The sequence below is a fragment of the Strongylocentrotus purpuratus genome, unplaced genomic scaffold (genome assembly GCF_000002235.5).
Source record: "Strongylocentrotus purpuratus isolate Spur 01 unplaced genomic scaffold, Spur_5.0 spur5_scaffold_4, whole genome shotgun sequence".
Lineage (NCBI taxonomy): Eukaryota > Metazoa > Echinodermata > Echinoidea > Camarodonta > Strongylocentrotidae > Strongylocentrotus > Strongylocentrotus purpuratus.
In genome coordinates, this window is record NW_022145610.1 from 29,996,580 (window position 1) to 30,017,587 (window position 21,008).

A 21,008-nucleotide genomic window follows, 5' to 3' on the forward strand; every position below is an offset into this window, starting at 1 on the left:
ATGAGCATTTAAAGACATCATTTTTATAAGGAAAATGTTGGAAAGAGCCTCAAAGAGGATATCCACAGAACAAAATAAATTCTGAAAAGCAATCTCAAACATATTCATGTCTTTTTGCAATTTTGCAACCGGAAATATAATCATAAATTATAAACATAAAACTTAATATCAAGAGAAAACAATTGCAATAAAAAATAAACTTACATTTTATAAATGAAACAAGGACTATTCAAAGCACTTAGAGACGATATTTCGTATAAAGCGCTATATAACTCCAGATTTTCATTATTATATTATAATCATTTCTGCCTTACCTGTTTTGCAAAGTCTATAGCATTCTGTTCTGATTCAAACATTATCGACCAGTTTTGTCTCTGTTCATCATAAAATGTTGCATAGTTATTAGCTTGTACCTGTAGGAAGAGTAAGCAAAAAGAAGGGGAAAAAATATATATATAAGGGCTATGTACAGGAAACATATAAACATTGTGTCAAGTTTTGTTAATAAAATAAACAATTATAATGATATCTATTTGTTAACTTTCAAAATTGATCTAGAGAGGAGAATTTAACAATTTCAATAGTCAGATTAAAAAGAAAATCACAATCTAATGTTTATACAATGTTGCTACATGCACAAACAGTACATGTGTATGTAATTATATTTCCTGACTATTCCTCCATTTATTTTAATATAACTTATTAAAATCAATGAAAGAATGAACACAATCGCCTGATTTAAAATGTCGAAAATATCATTAAAATGATTTAGAGCTATATGACATCAATCTGCCTAATACACATTTGAATCTTTGCCTCCTTTTTTTTTTCTACTTTCAAGATCTATGCTTCCATTCCCAACAAAACAAAGTCACTTTACGTGTAAATCTAACATACATGAGATCAACATTGTATGCATTGTCTTTCATATTACAAAGGGTTGTCTATCACATGAATGATCCGAGTGCCTTAAAGTTGAAAACAGTGGGTACAGACCCTGCATGTGGGTTATGCAGGGCACATGGTGGGGTCAAGACAAGCACACTGCCTGGCAACAATTAAAGTGACTCATTTTACAGCTAGGCTACCCCTGCTAAAATTAACTCGCTATTTTGAGTAACTGCCAGAATTCATAAATGTAGGCCCACTTTCAAGAGCTAAGCTATATAAATACAATGTGATGTATTCTTAACCTTGAGATACATGGATCTTTACCAAAATAAATCCAAATACAGCATCAATTTCCAAGAATGCATTTACACTGTTAAAGTTTGTCACAACTACATGTACCATCGTTTCACAATTACACTGCTCAAGCTTGTCACAACTACCATCGTTTCACAATTACACTGTTTCAGTTTGTCACAACTACCCTCGTTGCACATTTATCTACATTTGCCACTCTCCACCCAGGTGTTAAATGGGTTATCAGTAGGATGAGAACGTTAAATGTGGTTGAATTAGCTTGTGTGCGCTTGTAAAATGGCGCCTGGCCGGAACACTCCCCAGGGAGCGTAGCATGTGTAGATAATCAATCGCATCCAATGACCGAAGAATCAATTATTACAATGTAAAGCACTTTAAAAAGAAACGCAGTATTAGGCGCAATACAAATGTGACTATTACTATTATAACTATTGAGAACTTTAAGCATTCAGAATACTATTATTACTGTACGAATACTTACTGTGAAGGCAAATGTGGGAGATATCCTTGCGTGTGTGACCTGCTGTTGTTTGCTGATGTATAGAAGTATCTTATACTACGGATACAACATGAAACAGAGAAGAGAAAATCACAAATTAATGCTCAGAACACAAGCAGGATAATACATGTACATGTACTGTAGTATCATCATATCGGAAATATACATGGACATGTATGATCTTATACCAACAAAGTCATCCTATTTAAAATATTTTAAAATGTTTCGACACTGAGGAAACAAAACTATATAACAAAATTCCTTAGAACAGTATTAAGATTAAATGTTATGGTGCCAGCAATTATCAATTATGATAATGCAGAGTTCTAGGATATCACTTTTGCACAATGAACGATAGCAAATCAGGCAGGACTTGGAAGGAAAGATCTGTTGTAAAATTTTTTTAAAAAAAATAAGTCTTAGCATAATACGTAGAAGAGCATTTCAAACTTACATCATTAGCTGTGTGGTTGCCCAGGATGGCAGCACCAAGCTTCCCGTGTTTGATATATGTGCCATTTGAACTGTGAAATAATGAAAATAGGAAATAATCGATGAAAACCTTCCTCTGCGCAATGTACATACTGTACCAAATTGTCAGCGTTATCATGAACCAATGAAATGAACAATTATGACGTACAATGGACCTGTTTTGTGATTCTAAACCCCTAACTATCAGAGTATTTCCAATGTTACTACTTCTACTCAATATGCACATTTTTTGTAATGCAAAAGTTTTCTACAGTAATACTAAAACTAAAAAGAAATAATAGAGTAACTATGATATCATATCTGAATAGCTACTAAAAAGAGGCTAGAATTCTAGTTTGCATAACAAACTTGGAACTTGGGCCAGATGAGCCTTGTGCTAAGAAAGTTATTCCATAAATTCTACTTCACTACTACTTCTACAACTAAGAAATACAATCCTCATAATCCAAAAAACATAAACAGTACACTGGTCATTTATAAACTGGAAATACACAAAACACCTCCTCCAACATCAGCTGGCAAATGTATACCGGTAGCTGTTTTGTTATCAATGCTACAGCTCACAGATTTTTTTTGACACATTCTCACAAGGAAAAAAAAATCCCTTTATTTCACTTTTCAGAGCAATACAAAAATAAACTACAACATGGAGCTTCCATAGAATGTGTCCTGCAAAACATATGTCTTTTTGCCCATTTATTTCATCATAAAAATAAAACCTCTCTCAATATGACTACATGTTTGTAACAATTTTAGTGTTACTGGATAAAACCACTAGTCAATGGTCATATCTGGGCCCCGTTGCATAAAACTTACCATTGGTGGTAGCTTTGCCATCAATGGTAAGTTTTGTGCAACAGAACCCAGGAAATTTTTTCCATTTTTAATGATATAAATGGATAAATGTCATATGACATATTGTATGCGCCTTGAGCATCTCTAGAGATGGATATGTTGCGCTTTATAAATATTGTTATTATTATTTTTATTTTTTAGAACACTTTGCACAGAATTGTTCAGAGTAGAACAAGAATCCTGACTCACAATCTATATGCATGAACTGCTACTGCTAGAAGTAATGCTGACTGGCCCCCTTGACCTTGTGTTTGCTGTGGTTGCTGTTGTTGCTGTTGATCTAAGAACAAATAAAATATTTCAGAAGTTTTGAATATTTCATAATTATAGAATTTTATCTCACTTTTCAAAATATTCATTTCAACTACCAAAGTAAGTGGAAATTCACAGAATCAGAATAATCAACAGAATCAGAATAATCAACAGAATTTTGAATTTTCATACATCAGGGGTGATAGTAAGAGTTAAACAAACAAAAAATTATGTTTTAAAAATCTAAGCGAAGCGAGGTCCCGAACGCTCGCTCAAAGCGTTTAAGCAAGTCATGAAAAAACGACACCTCCCCCAACCCCATCCCCTCACCCTCACCCCTAATTTTAAACCGGATCTATATCGATCTCAGCGACTATCTATTTTTGGAGGAGAAAAACAAAGAAAAACAAAGAAAATTAAATTAAAATCGGGAAGTTATCAGACACATACATGTACATGTATACAGTATGCAGCAAAAATAACAGCCTAAATTCACAAAGGAGGTTTAATTGACGACAAAGCTAGGTTTATGTGCATCAAATGACGCGTTTCGATGCGTTTCAGACGAAGGTTTGGCCGAACCTTGGTCTGAAACGCGTCAAAATGCGTCATAGGACACACATACACCTAGGTTTGTTGTCAAACCTCCTTTGTGAATTCGGCCCTAAGTGTAAGAAGAGTTTCCCCGATTTTCTTATGAGCTCTCTAGGCATCAAATTATGTACCAGACAGGCACACCAACAATCTAAACTTCACTAATGCCTGCCTTACTCCTTCGTGTTTTGTACTGTACTTTTGTATTTTGGACTGTACACTATCAAATTAAATTTAAGCCCTTCTAGTTCCTCATATTGTGTCAGTTTGTTCTTCATACAAACTCAATCGTTAAACACTTTCGGCTCCTCCAGAACATACTTCTTTTCAAAGTCTCTGCAATCATAGAAAATTACATGTACATCCAATAAATTGCCCTCCCACATAATTCCATAGATTTAACCAATTGACTTTGACTTGATGGCTGCCAAGGACTCAAACCACATGATGTATTAAACAGTTTCCTTCCATCCAGAACTATAAATATCCATGGTAGAGTGGGCGTATGGTCTCATCATTTATAGGTTAGGCGTATGCGAAGGAGATCCAAAAAAGGAGTTGTGTCAAAATCGATTTAATGTAATTCGTGGATGGCACTGAATATGAACTCTCCATGCTACAAAAATAACATGTTTCTTTTAATACTTTAAAGAGCTATACAATTATTTATTATTCATTTATTCATTTATTCTGATGATTGAGGCAGTGCTCTCTCTCTCTCTCTCTTTTTCTTGGGGGAGATTTCAATTGTTTTATGTCTTTCTTAGCTACCTCTATCTTTTCAAATGTTTCAAAAGTTGTCATCTTTAACTTTCATTGGCTGCTTTGCTGCTGGAAATGCTTGCATATTAATTAAAACGTCAATGATGGCTAATTTTGGTGATGCGTGGGCTACAGTACATGCAGATCCTTGTCTAGACAACAACTCAACCTTTTCTTTTTTTAGTCTTGGCTTGGAAAGTGCTAACTTTGGGCTTTCTATGGCTGTATGTTGCTGCGAAAGCCTGTATGTTTAGGAATTGTGATTATTTATGTTGGATCGACAGAAGACCATCAGTGGCAAGATCACAACACAACTTCATCAACATAATTACTATGCAAAATCCATAGAAACATAGTATTAAGCGCTATACAAATGTGATGATTATTATCATTATCAAAATATTTAATCTTGAGCTTGGGAAAAGTTTTTTATTTGGCTTTCTTTGGTTGCTTTGGTGCTATAAAGTTACGTTGGCTGGTTTTGGTGTGAATTTTATGCTTCGTGAACTAAAATGCTAACACTGGCTAGATAAGGTTAATTTCTAACTTTTTATGGAAAGCCATTAGCATCTTTAAACATATTTTGTAAAAGTAATTTCAAAAGGCATAAAATTTTGATTAAAATCAGTCATATTTTCTATTATCAAGGAGATTTCATGTGCTCAATGTGCAATTTATGAAAAGTCTAAAATATTTCAATTTTTGCTTTTGATTACATTTTATTTCAAGGCTACGAATGGCTCTCCATAATGTTTAAGTCCAACTTAGAGTTAAGTTTGACTTAGGATCTTTGTGAAACACCCCCTGGTTTGAAAAGTGCTTAATAACAATAATAATAATATTCAATTTTTATATAGCGCTTAATACAACTGTTTCTAAGCGCCTTACAAATATACTATTACCCCGGTCATTGGATTCAGTGCTTGCCCGCACACAATGTGTGCACAATCTCCACTCCCTGGGGAGCATTCCAGCTTACCTTTGGATTTCTTAGGCTGTTTTGGTGCTGTGAATGTCAGCGACTCATTGCCACCCTGATTGCTGGTTTTATCCATCCCAAAAAGGGAGCTTAGCTTAGACCTGCAGAAAAGAGAAAAAACAGGAATAGTTCTTAACAATTCAGTTCAATAGACCATTTTCATATTTTAATCAAATTAAAAATATAATTCAAAGATCTGTTACAATCAATTTTATTTCAATAGTCAGAATATGTACTGCATACATTAATTGTTGCTAGGTAGGACAAACATTGTGGCTTGTCCTACCTAGCATAACAACACAAAATGGCCTATTAAATATCATGTCTCTAAAAATTGTTGATGTCAGTCTCCTTTACATAGGGAAAAAACAGAAACTTTGGCATGCATGAATGTTTTTGAATTTCTTGACAAGTTACGACTTTTCGAAGGATCTTGCTGTGAAATAATCAAAGTCCCATCAATGCACTATATTCTCGCAAACTGCAAAAGTTTCCTGCCGTAACAAAGGCCACCCTTAGTAATTCGCAAATGGTTCCTGTAAAGAAAGTTCCTTGTTTTACAGTATTCTGCCTTCTTGGATACAATGTATGCTCTCATTGTCAACATGGCACATGCTATAATCTCATAAAACCGATATTCTGGCACCGCAGTTTTAACGTTTACTTTGCTTCCAATACAACCCCTCAAAATACATAGTCCATATCTTTATTATCAGAACATTTATAAAAGTATGCTTTAATCTGCGTACCCAAAGTTCATATAAATTTAAACACGTACTGCTGCAGAAACTTTAACACATATACATGTACTTATGGCATCATACTACAAGTATAATCCTTAAAAAACTACCAATATTCTGGCATTTCAGGTTAACAGATGGTCTAATTTGAATGCCCAACATTCAAGCACTGCTGCAAAACATTACAAGTCTTAGACATGTACTTTACACCAGCATACTATAATCCTCATAAAACCGGTATGCTGGCATTACAGATTCATACACATGCTCACAATACATTTTGCTCCTGACACAACAACACAACATATAGTCCACCATCTTAATTGTAGATATGCTCCAATCTGAATTCAAAAAGTTCATATTAATTGTAGTAATGCTGCGTAAAATCACAAGTCATACTTACGCCTCCTTGCCATAACCCTTGCTAAACCGATATTCAGGTATTGCAAGACTACGCTTCCAAAGCAAAGGCATGGTCCTATATTATCGGTATACTCTGGTCCAAATGATAGTTTACAGGACACCATGAAAAATCTTAATTCTCATAACAGGACCACCTGTTGCAGTTAAATCAAACAGCTATTGGTGTATTAGGAATAAGAGACTAATGGCCGATCACATCTAAATTGCTAATTATCACCTGTCTAGGTGGTATCCTGACCACCCCTTCCCCCTCCCTCTTTACCTCTCCAAGGGTTTCATACAAAATACAAATACAGTCAAACCTGCTTTAGTGACCACCTGTTTACAACAAGCACATTTGTTGTTTCCCTTGAAAATGGTTTCTCATTGAAACATGTACATGTACTAAATGAACCTGTCTACAACAAGCACAATTTTTGTTTCCCTTGGGCGGTCGCTGTAGACAGGTTCGACTGTACTCAAGAATGGGTAATAGTGTATGTAAACTAGATGGATTGTAGTTGATGTTGAAGAATTCAAGATAAATTATGTACAGGAATATGATCATGACTCTGAGCAGGCTAAACCAATTGCTTAAGAATGTAATATCTATATCATACGGCTCCATATAAATTTCACCTTACAAGTTGTAGACATACTCTTACATGTGGTTTGGGTAGTCCCTTATATTTTATATTTTATACGGAACAAACCAATAATATATGCATATATGTGTCTAATTACGGAAGATAACATGAGCATGTAAGGCTTAAAGGATTATCACACAGATTAACAAGACATATCACATGACACCATGAAGAGGACCATGGCAAGCTATCACAATCTGCACAGGCTTAACAGATCCCTTCAAATTTCACACTTCTGGGAATTACAACTTATATACATGTACAACATGACACCTTGGTAAACTGTGATCTTTACATGTATAAATTAATTAAAGCTATTTAATAATGTAATGCTTGAAATACTGTCTGTTGAGAGACCGAGTTTTAACAGTTCTACAATATAACCAGGGGTTTGACTGATTAGCACTTTAGACAATCAACAGAATCTTGAATGATATTTGTTGGCGTCACTGCAGCCTTCCTACATGTACATATCTTAAAGCCCGTCTGTACAAGTTTAGCCAGGAGGGATTAGACCACCCAGCATGGTCACTGACAGGTGGTTATCTCATCAACTCAGCTCTCAACTAACATAAGAAAAAGAGGATCATGGGGGACCAACGGACACCGCTTAGGCATTGCTTTCTATATAGAGGGAGCAAGTACATGTACAGTAGCTACAAGTAGCTACAAGTAGTACAGTTGGGCTTTAAAAGAGCATTAATTCATGTCACGTCACCCTCATTATTCGATGGAGAGTACAGATATTAATTTTGAAGGTTTTCAAGAGGTTTGCAGAGCTATCCATGATACACTCTGATACACAATTGAGCTAAGGGTGCACCTCATGGCCTTTAGGTGTTTAATCCATGCTAACAAAAGTAAGTCCAAAAGCTTTAAAGCCCCACTGTCCTACTTGTAGCTACTTGCTCCCTCTATATAGAAAACATCCCCAATCGGTGCCTGTTGGTCCCCCATGATCCTCTTTTTCTTATGTTAGTTGAGAGCTGAGTTAATAAGATAGCCACCTGTCAGTGACCTCGCTGTGTGGTCTAATCCATTCTGGCCCAGTAGTGTTGATGGTCTTTAATAGGTAGGTAAGTCTGAGGAATGACTGATATTGGTACCGTATCTCCCATCTCCCTTCCTTTTCTTAATTCATATCACAGAGTGTACATGTATGTATATTATATACATCGACCAAAAAAATGTAGCCTGTTTTACCCAAAGTTCAGAAAAGTCAATAAAACATATATGGCTTTCCTTTCTACCAGTAACATGCAATTACATGAATCTTTGGTAGATGTTAACTAACTACATATACATGTAGGCCTATATCTGACTTCACTTCAAACCCTTATTAAGCCTCCTGTGGCTGTGAGGGCAATGTAAATATTATGCCTTGATACAAGGGGTATGAAGAATAAACTACAAAGAGTTGTGTAGTGCAATATCAGAAAGTCGTGCTAGACAGCCTTGATTGTTTCCCTTCACCAAAGTACCATAATTCTTTTTATTTAACAATGTTGGATAAAAAGTATGTAAAGATGAGTTATATTGTTCAAAGCTCAAATGAACAGATAAAGTTGCTTCTGTAATAACTGTGGGTAATATTAGCCACAAAATCTCTAAAAACTGCCAACAATTTTGACATATTTTAATTAAAAAGAGTCTCAGATCTCTGTCTTTTAGAAACACAGTCGACTGACCTACAACAACAACAACAAACTTGGGTTGTCCAGAAATGACAATATCCATGTACCACATTATTTAGTGCATTTTCTGTACAGTACCTTTTTATATATCCAATTCATTTCATCAGTGTAATTCTTGTAACACGACCGCACTCCAACGTGCAACAGTACAATGTACATGTATGTCGCAGACAATGGTACAACAATATGAGTGACCACATTTCATGACCCGTCTGACTGACGACAAATGTCACATACACGTCAGGGTGAAATAATGTTCCACTGGACAACTGTTCAGTCTTCCCCTCCTTCAGGAAACAAGCAATCAACACCTAGCCCGCCTACGGGACACAGCTGACTACTGTCAAAGACTACACCTGCATGTACACACTGCCTTCTGCAGGGCCCAGTGGAAAAATTACTTTCATGTTCATGGGAGATTGGGAGCTCTTGTAGGAATCAGCCTTGTAAAGGAATGATATTCTCACAGTGATATTTAAATCATTTTATCATTTTTTACCTGTGCCCTTTTGGAACTTTTCAGAGCTTAGGTGCTCACCGCTCATGTACTTTTTTTTTTCTGCTGCAGGCACAAACTTTTGGGCGGCCTTCACGACCATGGCTCTCCAGACGAAAGCAATATTATTTGGATTCACATAAAAAGTTTTGATGATGATAATGATAATACATGCAATAGTGGTTTCTTGTATAGCACTCACAGAATAATACCAACGCTATAAATGGAGCTTGCGGTCCTTAAATGTTATTTTTTTAGTGTGACTACATGTACGTCATGAACTTATTTGGAATCTGTACACACAGTGCTAAGACTGCGGTATAAAGGACTTGGTTATTTTCCAGAGTTTAAATAGACATCATCACATGATATGAGATACAAATCAGTTTGGGCTTAGCAGATCTGTTTTTACTTCCTTTCAAAGAAAATACATGTAAATGTCACCTGACTTTCAGTCTTCAGAAATTCATTCTCGTACGATAGAAAGTCAGTAAAGCACAAGTAAATAAACAAGCCCGTAAGGAACGACACTGCTGAAGAATATGAACCCCATTTTATTAGGAACTATTATCTTATCTATTCATCATCTTACATTTCCTAGATCAACAGAGATTTAAAAAGTTGATGTGCCCTTCCCGTATTACCTGGCAGCATGCCCGAGTCCTTTCAATACAGTACGGAGGTCTTTGAACCACTTATTCAGATACTGATGGATTCGAGGGGGGGGGGGGTCACAACTGGTCCATGCTAACTCCCCCCCCCCCCTCCACACACACACCCTCCAGTTCTATAAGGGTAAAATATGCCCCTTTCCTTTTCAATATTTCACCCAAAAGGCATCCAAAGAAATGATGACAATATCATTTTTAAAAGATTTTGCCTTATCAGTAATTAAAAGTTAAAAATGTGTCTGGCGACAAATATTGATTAAAGTCATAAACCAACTGGTTTTCTGTTGTACACAGAAAACCTAAATTATGTATTCTTTCATCAATATTCGACTTCAAACACATTGTTTTGAAAATCCTTGCATAAATACTTCTTAAATGACATCCTCTTTCACATTATGATACAATTTAAGTGAAATTTTGCCATCAAATTTTGAGGGGTTCCCAACACCTTAGAGGTGCTTTAAAGGCAGTTTTGTAGACTCTTGCAAACTTGCAAATAAGTCCTTCAGATATTGTGTGTGAAAGATTTTAGTCATGGGTTCTGAAACTAAAATATATAACAATCTTTTCATATTGCCGCAGAGGGAGCTATTCTTAAATCGACAGATGAATCAACAGATAAATCAACGATCACGTTAATTTTGAATTTATGTACAGATATTTTTTAAGTCTAGAAAATACAAATCTGGAATTAAACATTCAAAATATATTTGTTGAAAGCCAGTTTCCATTAATTTGTCTTCATTAGGTTGGAGGTTTCTAATGATAGACCTCTTCAATACACTACTGCATTCATGGAACATCAGGTTTGTAGGTTTGCAAAAGGAAGTAAAGGAACCCATCTTTAAAATAGAATTCTATTTCAAACATAATCTAAAACCAATTACATTACATTTAAATACATGATCTCTGCACAGGGTTGAGCCCCAATATACACCATACATATAAATCTGTACCTTTAAATGACTCATGACACCTTAAATCATAGTCCAGTATCACTGTCACAGCATACACCACTACCTACATACATGTACTAACCAGTTCCTACACATTTAAAAATACTTTTTAAATAAATCTACCGATATTTTGAATTTCAAGGTTTAGAGAGGATTAGAGGGGATTACCGTAGTCTTATCTGTACCAATGTGCACGTCAGGGGCAGATTAGCTTTGAAATAGCATGCACGCGGGAATGATATATTTGGACCGATTTCAGAATTACAGGTTCATGTTCTTATATATTCCTAAAAGGGAGTATAGAAATTGATATGCAAGTGCCCTTAATTCCTCTATCATAGCTCACAGTATAGGATCAACAATTTTCCAAAGATCCAAATGATTCAGCTTTTTCTCCTTAAATCAGTACCCCACTATAATTTTCTTCCACTCTTATTGTTTAGACAAAATTAACTGCATTAAAACAAATCATTTGTTTGAGGAAAGGGTGGTTCAACATTCAACTTTTCAGTGCAAGTTTGGAAATTTACATGTATGTGCAACTTTTGTTTTATTCAATATTGTTACATGTACATCACGTATAGCAACAAAATGAATGTGTAAATTACTTAATGTTAGATCGAAAGATAACTTAACGAGACGTTAATGAGTGGTTTAGATTTACACAATGATTCAGTCACTGCTGAAACATTACTCAATTTTTGACATTTTCTAATGTTCATTGCCCCCAAATCACTCTCATTTACAATTTCTGAAAGTTTTATAGTTTCATTGCGTGAAATGGACTACTTTCACAGTATATCACAGATACATTACATGTACATGTACATGTAGGTCTGTTACTCCTTATCACTACTGTCCAGATCGATATATATAAATATGAAATAAAATGATTTTTGTGAATCTCTGGTGAGGGGAATGCCAGCCCCCCCCCCCCCCCCCCCCTTTCCATGAAATGATCTTGTACAATATGAATGCAACAATTCTACAATTATTGACCTTGTTTTCAGATTGTCCAGATAAGAAAATATCAAATGTAAAATTAAGTTTTCCTAAATATCAAAACATAAAATACACATAGATTTTTGAGATTCTCTGGAGAGGGGAATGCAGACCCCATCGCACTTCCCCCTCAATGATATGATTATGTATGCATGCAACAATTCTAGAATTATTGACCTTTTTTCTATTATAGAGATCGTCCAGATATGAAAATTACGTTTCCTAGATAAGCAGGAATGTGATACCCATCTCTTGTGTAGTGATGCTGATGCTGATATAATGGGTATAATGAATACAATGAATGATTGATGAAGCGATATCAGATATTCACTTGGGAGTGAAGTCCATTAAAAATGTGATCCTCGTCAATAGAACGACCCAAATTCACTTCAACCTGGAGAATTTCTTGCTGCAAACTAAGTGTATGTATTTTAAAACTTTTCAAATGGAAACTGGCTGCAGCTAACCTTAATAATAAATTACTTTAAAAGACAGCAGAAAACATAAGAGAAGCAGATGTTTGAATAGAAATTGACAAATAATGTAATAGTTATTAATTTTTTGAAAGTTGTAATCACTCTATTTTCGGTAGGCTGAATCAGCAGAGTTACTGTGACAAAGTACCAACAACTTTCCCAATTGTTCCAACGTACAAAATGACTACCGTAAATCTCCATGTATAAGGCGCATTTTTTTGCCGCTGAAAAAAATTGAAAGCCGGGGGTGCATCTTATACACAGGTACAGAAAAAAAAGTTTTTTGTTTTTTTGTTTTTTTGTTTTTTTGTTTTTTTTTCTCCCCCAAAATAGGGGTGCGCCTTATACACAGAGATTTACGGTATAAAAATGTCAAGTTTTTGTCATAATGTATATGACTTCGGAGGGTCTTTTCTTTTCAGAGAATCTTAAATAATATATGCTACCCATAATATTAATATTGAGATGTGCACCATGGGAGAAGGCAGTTGGGAGAAAGACATGAATTTATGATATTTATTGTACATGACAAAAAGGGAGAGTCCAAGAATACGTCACAATCCAGTGATCAAATTGCCAATTCGAACTCACATAAATTTAAAGAACACATGTTTCAAATGCTCCTTATTATTGGTCCGAATATGTTATAAACTTTCCGCCATCAGGCTGTCCGCCATTCTGTTTTTCTTATTTCTCCACTTGCATACATATTAAATTACTACAAAGTTTGGATCGCCCTTTAATACCACACAGGAAATATAAATTGAAGGGGATAAGAAGAAAAGATCACCCTCCCACCACACTGTACATGATACATATATTGAATATGAGAGCAGCTGAAGCCTTTTCTGCAGACATTTCTTCCATTCTTCCACGATTTTGTTTCTTCCTTCTCCATTAATAATTTTTGTTTTTAAATATTTAATATACAGCTTTTCAATAAAGGCTAGTACTACTCACCCAATCATAATCCTTGTACTACATAAAAAGTTAGACTTCTGCTGAATAGTTCACAAGCTTCAACACATAGCAGCCATTTTGATTTGTAACTATAGCAATGCAAGGCGAAAGAATGACCACAACAAATCCAAATCCTTTAACCCGGCCCAAGTCCTCCTGGTTGTTGTATAATCGTTTCAAACCGGTGTGTGCGACATGTATCCTTGGTTAGCTCTTCGGGTATACATGGAGGACTAGCCAAGATGGAATCTAAACTGTCTTTGAATCTAAACTGACAATCTCTTCTTCACTCTGAGGATTTACAACTCCAGATTAGAATCTTCCCAATTCCTGTCAGACCACGGACTACACGCCTTATTACTCAGCAGGGCAGATCGTCTCTTAACCAAAGAAGGGGTACCCAAACACTTCCCCTTCACCGCTATGGCTCCAGCTCGTAGGTCCATACATGTAAGCCCTTAACCCAAGAGCGATGCGTTACTAATACATGGCTAAATGTTAAAGGCTAAGTGTGGAGAGTGTATCATATGAAGTGGACGTTGGGCAACTCTCTGCAGAGAGTGAGAGGCTAACGCTCTTTTGTACGAGAGATACACATATAACTTTATGAAGTGAATAACTGTAAAACTGTCAAGCAAAAGAGGCATACACATTGTTTGTTACAACTATATGTATGAACACAATCTAAAGAAAAAAGGGGGAGTTTCTTCCATAACACGTTAAGGGTTGTATTTTTTCCATGGCCACATCAAGTTGAAGCTGGCAAGTCATGTTGGCGGAGAGTCATAAGCCCTGCTCAGTTATACGGTTATCGTACTACACCATGTTCACACAGAAAAGATGTTTAAAAAAAACTGCTGTTGAGTGGTTTAAACACTTGATTGGAGATACGTAGGCCATGGGTTCAAGGCCCGGTGCTGCACAGGTATTCTTTGTCAATCTATATTTGACACTCTTCATCAAGGTGATGAATTGGTAGTACAGTCGAACCTGCTTTAGTGACCACCCGTCTACAAGGACCACATTTTTTTGTTTCCCTTGAAAATGGTTTCTCATTGAAACATGTACTTAAGGAACCTGTCTACAAAGACCACTTCTTGTGTTTCCCTTGGGCGGTGGCTGTAGACAGGTTTGACTGTAGAAGGAAGGAATTCCTTGAATGCTGTCAGCACGGAAATCGGTAGCCTAGCTAGAACAGGGGTAATATCGATAGACCTTGAGCACCTTGCATGGTGAATATGAGCGCTTTTAAGTATCCAATATTATTATTATCAGAAAATGGACCCGGATCCTATACCTAATTTTTATTTGAACAATTTTTTTTTGTTGAAAATTCAACTTTTTTATGACCTTCAGTCAAGAAAAATTCAAATTACTCATCATACACTGTTATTTAGTATAAAATATTTTTTTCTTTTAAAAACAAATATTTAAACTTGTCTGAATGGGTCCGGTTCAGTGACTACAAAAGCATGATTAACAACACAAAGCAGATGTGTTAATCCGTACGGTAATCCCAAAAAGGGTGCCCCATGCAAAGGGGGAAAGAAAGTTCTAATGGTCAACTCAACTAATATCACCCTCGACTCTGGACTAATGTGGGTGTAACAGCGATAACTTCCTATAGCAGCTTGAACCGGGGTCACGGATAGACTCAACGGTGTTAGGGAATTTACCCTGAGTCAGTTAATATGATTAAAGGCCCTGTTTACAAGTTGTGTTAGTCATTTGGAAATAATAGTGGTTACCAACTTGAATGAAATTTTATACTAATAAAAATAATAATAATACTAATATTGGATATTTTAATGTGCACATACATTATAATAATACAAGTAATATGGATATTTATATAGCGCCGGTATCCGCCAGGCTCTGACGCTCATGGCGCTTTACACATATTACCCTGGTTGTAGCTGAGCTACCAAAGTAACTAGGGCTCAAACATATCAGGTACCCATTGACACCTGGGTGGAGAGTGGCAAATGTAGATTAACGTCTTGTGATCTGTAGTGGGTGACTTATCCACTAGACCACAACACCTGCATATGAACCATGCAAGGTGCTCCAACATTACCCCAACTCTGCTAAGCTACACATTTTCAGTGCTCACGACATTCCAGAATTTCTTCCTACCAGTGCCTACATGTATCTAACACCTGGGTGAAGAGTGGCAAATGTACATGTAGATAAACATCTTGCCAAAGGACATTAGTGCCATGGCAGGACTCGAATGTGATCAACAGTCCAACGACATATCCATTAGACCATGACACCTCAAAGACTTGAAAAATTACTGTAAAACGATTCATAAAAAGTTTGTGAATTTCGCAAGTGGATTTTGGTTACCTAACTTCTAATGCCATAAATCTTTGAATTATAAGTGGTGTGATTTAAAATATTTGAAATTTGTAACAGTTTCTTGCCCTGAAAAATGACCATTATTTGGAACTCCAGAAAGCTTTGGGTTGCACAATTTCTTGCTTTACAGTAAAACTTGTGTGATACAGTGTATATCAAGATCATGAGCTTTTTAGAAGTATATCTAAAACAGCATCATTCTTTCAATTCTGCTATGCACATGTTTAAGAGTATACATAAGAAGCATTTCCTTTTAATAACAAAATAGTTTACTTGAACCACTATGGATGAAAATGCTCATGCACAATCTAAACATTTTGCTAATCCAATATGCAGGTAAAAGTAGCGATTATATAGTGCTGTAGTCAAACGTTTAACCGTCCGGTATCTGACTGCCCATGGCGGATTCCGTTTTCAATTGGACGGTTTCGTTTTCCCGTTTTTTTTTTTTTTTTTTTTCTTCCTTTTTTTTTTTTTTTTTCTTTTTTTAAATCGTTTAACCGAAAACCGTCCGGTTTTGACTGGCGGTTAAACGGAATTGGAGATATCCGTGATGTTACAGCACTAAATTACACTATGCATGTTCACTTTAGATTTGTATTCATGAATGGCACAATGAAAATACACACATCTATTCAAATATGTCAGGATTTTTGTCTTTCTCCATGTTGCAAGTATTTGCAATGCATAGCTTTTTACATCACAAGACATTGCAAGAATGTATACAGTTTATATAACACAGTTTCCCATGACCTAAAACTCCAGCTGATTTTTATTTAAAGTCATTCAAAATATCTAATGAATAATCTTTGACTTCCGGTAGGCCTAATACCTTGATTCCTCAATAAATTCTGATGGACTCTACAAATGGGAAATTTTCAGATTTTCCAAATTGAAATAGAAACAACAGGAGAATATTGAGGAAGTGACATGACAACCTCATGACTATGTTGTCGATTTGTCTCCAAAGAAAGCCATGTAATGTAAATTTGTGTTTTGTTATCATTGTATCATTAGTTTTAAAACATTGTATTATCAAGTTTATTAACATTAATGAAATTAACAACAAAAACAACAACAACAATAAAACCAATGGTAATAATAAAAATAAATAGGGTTTGATCTACCACAGGTAGCCACATCAGTATTACTACTACCCTGTTATTATGATTACCCCAGCAATTGCCAGGTACCCATTTACACCTGGGTGGAGAGTGGCAAACGTGAATTAATGTCTTGTCAAAAGAAGTTTGTGCTGGGCTGGGATTGGAACCCTCAACCCTCGGATTGAGAGTCAAGTGAATAAACAAGAAATACATCATTATACCTCTATGTCATTAGTCTCACAATCATGAACCTTTTCAATCTTTCATGTGAATGAGAGAGATCTCCGGAGACACTTGGCCGTTGGTCTGCACGGGAAATGAAGGGAAATGAGACCAGTTTGACCCAAATCCTAGGCATTCCATGAATCACCCATTGATCTAAATACAAAAACGATCCTGTAGTACGGTTTTACGCCACATGCTTCGGCGACAAATGCTCAGCAGTCAATATCCTACACAAATTGATTTCCTAACCTTCAACCTTGGATCAAACACTACACTGTATACCTAACCACATGTACTATAGACCTTCTAAACCCAACAAAAATCCTGACACTAACCCTGTATCTTTGACAAAATAAAGCCAGAGCCATTGTCGCCAAAGGAAATGTCAGGTTACTTGTTGTAGTACTATCTTCAAATTGTCACCCCCCAAAAAAGGATTAAAATCTTAAACTGTATGTTGTACAAAATGATGCATGCATGTACTGCGACTATATACAGCTCAGGATATTAAATGAAACAAAGATGATGATTAATACAACATGAAAAGCAACAATACTGTTACTAACTTCTTGGACATCCTGCTACCGTTTCTGCTCCTAATCACTATAACGATATCCACATGTGATCACAGAAATCGTGTGCCAATACAGCACTCCTCGGTGGCCAGTAAACGCTCCAAGCAAGCACAGCAGATCCAGTAGGGACGGACGTGGGGTAAGCGCGATGTGACCAGGGAGAGATTGAGGAAGGGGATAGATAGAGGTCTGTCTCTGTGTTTTGAAACCTAATATTCCCACCTGGACACCTGTGTGGGAATAATTACAGACTAGCAGCCTGTGAGACAAAGTTAGGTAAGGACTTATAGGTAGTCCCACTATGGAGTTGTCAGACCTCCTTGGTCATAGGAATGATTGATATCTTGATGAAATCCAAACACTGTAATACTATGAAGTACTCAGAGAGCAAGAACACCATTTCCTGCATACGACAGTCAAGAAGAAATCCAAAGTTTTCTGTTCCACTTGTTATAGAAATTTGACAATATACCGCAGATCAAGTTATTGGTTTCTTAAAGCTGTCAAAGGTTTTAGAGACTGGTAATAGGGTTACCAAATACTCAAAGAATCCAGAGCATCATTTCCTTTGTAACAGTTGACCGATCCCAAGAAATTTTCTCAAACCTTGTACAGATATTTGACAATATCAATGTACAGTATAATGCTAGATGAAGTTCAGAAGATGTACATGCCTTTCTTTAAGGAGTGTAATGCATCAGTCACTGATGGCTTTGGTAGCACGTACTCCAGAAATGAATAGCATTGTTTTCTGCATGGGTCCAATAATCCTGAGGATTTTCTTCATTTTGTTCCAGGAATTAGGCAAACTACCTATAATGTTAGATCAACTTTGTGAGATGCCTATTCCTACTGCTCCATTTTCTTTCCTTGGTGTGCATATTATGTTGAAGGAAAATATTGAAAAGACTTGACAATTATGAAACAACACCTGCAGATCACAATATCCGGTGCATTCAAGGTGTTTGGGCCAATGCTTTCCAGGCGCTCTATGCGTTCTAAGCATACACCCTGTAGGACTCATAGGAGGATTAGTAAATGAAGATGATCACCTAGACCTGCAAATTAACACATCTCAGGAGCTCTTTCTTAAAGCCACCTCAAGTTGATCTTATAACGATAAGTTGGTGCGATCGTGCCAAGAACTCCAGGCACCAGACATCGTCAGATAAATCCTCCTGGAATCTGAATGATGGCCTCGGCTAGGCTGCAATCCTTGGAGGGGTAATAGAGCCTTCAGTATGTTACCTTAGTATGGGGCTAGCACACCTTCAAAAGCATCGCAAGGTAGCTTTCTATCCTACAGAGCAGGCAGGGAGTTGAGCCAAACACCAACAAAAAAAGATGTGGATCCCGTTGAATAAGAATAAAGTAAACAAAAACAAGGTATAGGGTAGTGAGAAGCGTTGCCAGTTGCGAGGCAGCTTCACCCTAGAATTATCCAAACAAAACTGGATGTGCCCATTTAATACGCAACATGCCCGCTGCAATGTGACACTTTAAATGAGCTCTTCCTGGCCAATAGCCCCTGCATGAGAATCTTGCCCACTCGCTCTCTCAACACCTACGGATATATCACCGAAAATAGTTGATTCGTAAAAGTTATTTCTGGGTCTTCCTTTAGACTACTGGCATCACATGAATGGGGGAATAAAAGCAATCTGGCACGTTTTGGGAGAGATAATTGATTAAGTAAGGATTAGGAAAGTTATACTCATAAGTCTGAATGAGGGAAGATACAGAGGTGCGCATTCTACCTCCAGTCTGCCCCCCCCCCCTTCCACCGCCCCCACCTCAGGCTCTATAACTTTCGCATAGGAAAGTGTACAGAGCATGTATGCGAAGAGAAGCAACTCATAAAATGACAGCTCATGAGTCACAGGAAATGCAGGGGAAGGGGAAACTTGAGGAAGGGGCCACGGAGAGACAGAAAGAGAGAGTGAGAGAAGACGGTGAAGAGAGAAGAGAGTGGGATCTGGGATTACAAGAAATGAGGAAAAAATGTGCATAAAAAAATGTATGTGAAAGATAGAGCAGAGAAGAATTAGAAAAGGAATGGGGAATGGGGACCAAAAGAAAAATACTGCAGAGTAATATAAAGAGAGGACAATGAAGACAGAAGAGATAAGGTATTAAGAGCTAAGAGGAAAAAAGCTTTTATAGAAAGAAACTTAAAAAGAAAGGGATAACGATAGACAGAAAGAGAGAATGAAAAATTGTGAAGATAGCAAACAGACAGAGAAGGGTTCTGGGTAACATCGGCAAAGAGAAACAAGAAAAGTACACATGGAGTATGTTAACCATAAAATAAAGGGAGAGACAGAAAGAGAGTAAAGGCTTGCTGCTCTTTTTAATGACGTGAATCATAATATGTTTAACATTTCTGTATCTTCAACACAGAGCTCAGTGGATACGCGCAAATCACAAATCATACAACACCAAACCACACATCATACAACACCAAATCACACAAGAGCTTCCATGAACAGATAATTATTTTGTACACTGATAAAGCAGGTGTTTAAAAAATATGAATCTCATTACGTTCAACTTAATTTTTGTAATACCGGTACTGTTTTCAAAGTAAATTCTGAAACCTATGTGTTTAAATTGTACCTCAATATATACAGCTTTTCATTAAATTGTCAGAAACTCATTTAGGATGTGGCTCTCTCTCAAGATCAACTTCTTGCCAAACTTTAAATTTATTTATTTTTCAAATCATGCACTTCAAATCTCAAATTTTCTTACATATCACTCATGATATCATTCAATCATTGCAAAAATCTGTGACCTCTGCTAAAGGTCTCTTTCACACTTTAAACATGCTAGTAAATTCATGCTTTAAACAAATCATATTGCATATTATACATGGAATAGGTGAGACATATAATGCTAAAGGTAGGTAACCTATTACAATTAGGCCTAAAATAAAAACTTGTTGTATTGCCCTTTGGGTGCCAAAACATGGGTTGGTCGGTCGAAAAGTTTTTTTTGTAAACTTTTTTTTTGTCGCCCTCTTCGGGCCGATATTTTTCAGATTTTAATGATTTTTTGT

The 21,008-nt window shown here is 36.3% G+C and overlaps 1 protein-coding gene across 7 annotated transcripts in view; it reads right to left on the reverse strand.

Moving 5' to 3' along the window:
• The window catches only part of LOC584718 (FK506-binding protein 15), a 66,807-nt gene extending 48,590 nt beyond the window's left edge, over positions 1-18,217 (reverse strand). Inside the window, exons 1-6 of one of the 7 annotated variants that reach the window (XM_030997893.1) lie at positions 17,942-18,217; positions 5,640-5,740; positions 3,242-3,332; positions 2,160-2,229; positions 1,688-1,762; positions 315-413 (exon numbers count right to left, since the gene is read on the reverse strand). In XM_030997893.1, coding sequence (XP_030853753.1) covers positions 315-413; positions 1,688-1,762; positions 2,160-2,229; positions 3,242-3,332; positions 5,640-5,740; positions 17,942-17,952 — 447 coding nt within the window. In that variant the 5' untranslated portion in view covers positions 17,953-18,217. Of the gene's footprint in view, positions 1-314; positions 414-1,687; positions 1,763-2,159; positions 2,230-3,241; positions 3,333-5,639; positions 5,741-6,782; positions 6,905-13,683; positions 14,714-17,941 lie in introns of those variants that run through there. The other 6 variants (XM_030997894.1, XM_030997895.1, XM_030997890.1 and 3 more) reach the window with 6 other exon arrangements.
• Positions 18,218-21,008: the final 2,791 nt, after the last annotated feature.